At 34.4% G+C, this 3,934-nt stretch overlaps 1 protein-coding gene across 2 annotated transcripts in view; it reads right to left on the bottom strand.

The window, feature by feature from the left end:
• LOC106873810 (UNC93-like protein MFSD11) overlaps nt 1-3,934 on the bottom strand; it is a 26,909-nt gene that overhangs the window by 17,400 nt on the left and 5,575 nt on the right. For both annotated transcript variants that reach the window (XM_014921322.2, XM_052975708.1), the window contains exon 2: nt 318-373. In XM_014921322.2, coding sequence (XP_014776808.1) covers nt 318-373 — 56 coding nt within the window. The remainder of the gene's footprint in view (nt 1-317; nt 374-3,934) is intronic.

Below are 3,934 nucleotides of genomic sequence, written 5' to 3'. Positions count from 1 at the left end.
AAAAAAAAAAAAAAAAAAACATTACACAAATTTAAACATCACAACCACCACAAAACAATAACAAACATCAATTTAATTTCTCTTATTAATCTTAGAGGACCAATAAAGGTCAAAGGTGATTGATGCCTGCCTTGAGACCAACCAAGTAAAAAAAATAAAATAAAATAAAATAGAAATAAAAAAATCAAGTGAGAGGATTTGAACCTAGAACAGCCAAGGCAAAATACTTCATGAGATTTAGTCCAATGCACTACATTTCTTTCTGTTTATTGGTCAAATTGATTACAAGTGATATTGACAAAGGAATATGTATCTACCTTACGTAACCATCGCCTTGTCTCGTGGTGTTTGAAGCACTGTGAAGAACGGTTTTCTGGAAAGAATGAAAACAAATAAATGAATAAATAATTAAAAATAAATTTTAAAAATTGTAAAATATAAAATAAAAAACAAAATGGAAAGGAAACTATGAAAGTAAATAGTCTGGAAGACTATGTGATTGTTTAGTCTGACACACGAAGTAAGGAATTAGGAATTATCAATTGAGACTTGTAAGAAACCAGTATTTCAAGTTAGGACAAACACAATTACAGAGATTGTTTGCTGGATAATTTTAACTTAACACATACAGAGAAAACACATACCTACATATACAGAGGTATATTCTAGTTTTGCTTAACACTAGCAATACCAACATTAATTACTTCGCTGATACTCGTTGACGCTGCATCAAAGAGGTCAGGGAACAGAAGAAAAAAGACATGCACTCAACACCAGAGCTGAAGACACCTCCGAAAGTGGGGGCCCCGCCACGTCAAAACGGTAGAGGTGTAGGGGCCGATACCAGACTTGGTTCCTCCTGATGATGTCTTGAGCTAACTGGATCCTATAAAGGAGCTGTTGTGGTAGCAGACCACATGGTTTTGGGTTCAATCTCATTGTGTGGGTACACATTTTTACTGTAGCATGGACCAAACAAAACTGTGCGAGTGGATTTGGTAGACGGAAACTGAAAAGAAGCCCACTATATATATCTACCTATCTATCATGGAACAGTATGTTATATATATATATAATGAATGTGTATACAAATATGTATGTGTGTATATATATCAATGTGTATACACATATATTTATGTCTATATATGTGTGTGTTTCTGTGTATACATATTTATATATATATATATATATATATATATATATATATACAAACATACATATATATATGCATAAATATATATGTGTATGTGTGTATATATATATCTTACTCTCAACTATATATATATATATCTCAAACATAAATTGAAAACAGAACACAAAGGATATCGCGGTACACGTGTTTCAAGCTTTATAAACAATCTGTCAATTGTTTATAAAGCTTGAAACACATGTACCGCAATATCCTTTGTGTTCTGTTTTCAATTTATGATTGATATATTCTTTCACCTCTGCCACTATCTGGCATACACAGGTGCTTACACTTATCAAGTATTACCACTATATATATATATATATATATATATATATATATATATTGGAGCCTGGTGTAGCCATCTGGTTCACCAGTCCTCAGTCAAATCGTCCAACCCATGCTAGCATGGAAAGCAGACGTTAAACGATGATGATGACATATCTATATATATATATATATATATATATATAGTTGAAATTTACAGAACAACAAAAGACGAAGACAGGTCTATAAACAACAAGCAGGTGTATAAGCTTGACGCTCGACAAGGTGAGAAAGTCTTTTTCATTTCAAGCCTAGGCTCTTCAACAGTAAAGAACACAAGGAAATAATTAGAGAGGGAGTGTGTACATGTATGTATGTATGTACGAACAAATAGCATCCATAAAGTCTACCATTTTCACTTCCAATGCATGGTTGGCCTCAAAGCTATAGGAGAAGACACTTGCCCAAACTGCCATGCAGTGAGACTGAACTCAAAACAGTGTGGTTGCAAAGCAAGCTTCTTAACCTACAGCCAATGTCTGGGCCTATATTTTAATAAAATATTTTCAAAGGACTTTGAAACTAGAGATAGGATTAAAGAAGTGTACCACTCTTTTCAATGCGGTCATTATGTGAAAAGCACTTTAGAAAGATATATTCCAAAGTTGTCTAGATAATTGGTAAACTTTCCGTGTTAGAACGATGCAGATAAAATGACCCAGATATACAGAACAAAACAAAGATAACAGTAAAGATTAGATTGACCCCAGTATGCAACTGGTACTTAATTTATCGACCCCGAAAGGATGAAAGGCAAAGTCGACCTTGGTGGAATTTGAACTCAGAACGTAAAGACATGAAATACCACTAAGCACTTCGCTCGGTGTGCTAACGTTTCTACTAGCTCACTGCCTTCTCACAGTAAAGTTACTGAGTGAATTATCGTTAGAGTAGTGTACGTGGCACATAGCTCAGTGGTTAGAGCCTCAGGCTCACGATCATGAGGTAGTGAGTTCGATTCCTGGACCGGACTGTGTGTTGTACTCTTGAACAAGACACTTTATTTCACGTTTCTCCAGTTCACTCAGCTGTAGAAATGAGTTGTGACATCGCTGGTGCCAAACTATATCGACCTTTGCCTTTCTCTTGGATTGTATCAATGATGTGGAGAGGAGAGGCTGCTACTGTTTCAAATATTTGAACCTGCTATCTTCCACATAAAAGGAAGAAAAAAAAAAAAAAAAAAAAAAAAAAAAAAAAAAAAAAAAAAAAAAGAAATAAAGTACAAAACAAACTCATAGATGTGTGGCTGTGTGGTAAGACGCTTGCTTCACAACCACATGATTCCAGGTTCAGTCTCACTGTGTGGCACTTTCCACTATAGCCTCAGGCCGACGGAAGCCTTCTAAGTGGATTTGGTAGACGGAAACTGAAGGAAGCTTGTTGTATATATGTGTGTGTGTGTGTGCCTCTGTGCCCCAACCATTGCTTGACAACTAGTAGTGATGTGTTTATGTACCTGCTAAGGTGACTAACAGAATAAGTACTAGGCTTACAAAGACTAAGTCATGGGGTCAATTTCTTTGACTAAAATTGTTGTCATTTCTTCTCTAATTAAGGTTTGGCAAAAAAAAAAAAAAAAAAAAAAAAAAAAAAAAAAGGAAAAGAAATGAAAGATACACCAGAAGATAATGCAGTCCAAGACTGGAACATCTGCATTTTAAGTCTGCTTCATCGTTTGTCACCTGGTATTATTATTACTACTACTACTACTACTACTACTACTACTACTACTACTCAGAGAAATACTCCTTAATTTTGTATATTCTGAAGTTAAACTTTGAACTCCCAATTGTTTTGCTGTTTTGTGTTGCTTTTTTGCGATTTTCAGTTAAATCTCTTCACTGACAATATGGACTTTATACATCACCTAATTATTATTTCTACTTCTTTGCTATGATTGATATATATTTATATATAGTATGCAAACAGGTGTGTATGTGTGGTGGGTGTATATGATCGGTTGACTGTGTGATAATGCCAATCAAAAATAGCTGTTGTACAGTTATGTCCCTTTACATTTCGAGTTCAAATCTTGTTTGGCTCCACTTAATCTTTCATTCATCTAAGGTCGGAAAAATAAGTAACAATCAATAAAATAAATACAGTATCAGGTTTTTTTATCTGGCTTCCAGAATTCCAGAAATCCTCGAGTATATTCCACCCTTGAGTATAATACGCAGGGGATTTTTAGGGGGCTGTACCTCTGTAAAACCTAAACCTTGTGTATAATATGCACCCCTTTTCTAACTTGAGTCAAGGAGGTCTATATAACGTCCTTGGTTTGTAAATGTATATATGGTAACGTCCTTTATTATTAGTGTATATATAACATAATGCAAACGTGTAGCTTTTTTGTGCACTTTGTTTGCAGAAAATAAAGAAATAACAGTAATAACGTCAGTGAAACAAATCAAC

The sequence above is a fragment of the Octopus bimaculoides genome, chromosome 22 (genome assembly GCF_001194135.2).
Source record: "Octopus bimaculoides isolate UCB-OBI-ISO-001 chromosome 22, ASM119413v2, whole genome shotgun sequence".
NCBI classification, from domain to species: domain Eukaryota; kingdom Metazoa; phylum Mollusca; class Cephalopoda; order Octopoda; family Octopodidae; genus Octopus; species Octopus bimaculoides.
Note: the sequence above shows the minus strand (reverse complement) of the source record. Positions and strands in the feature narration are given on the sequence as shown.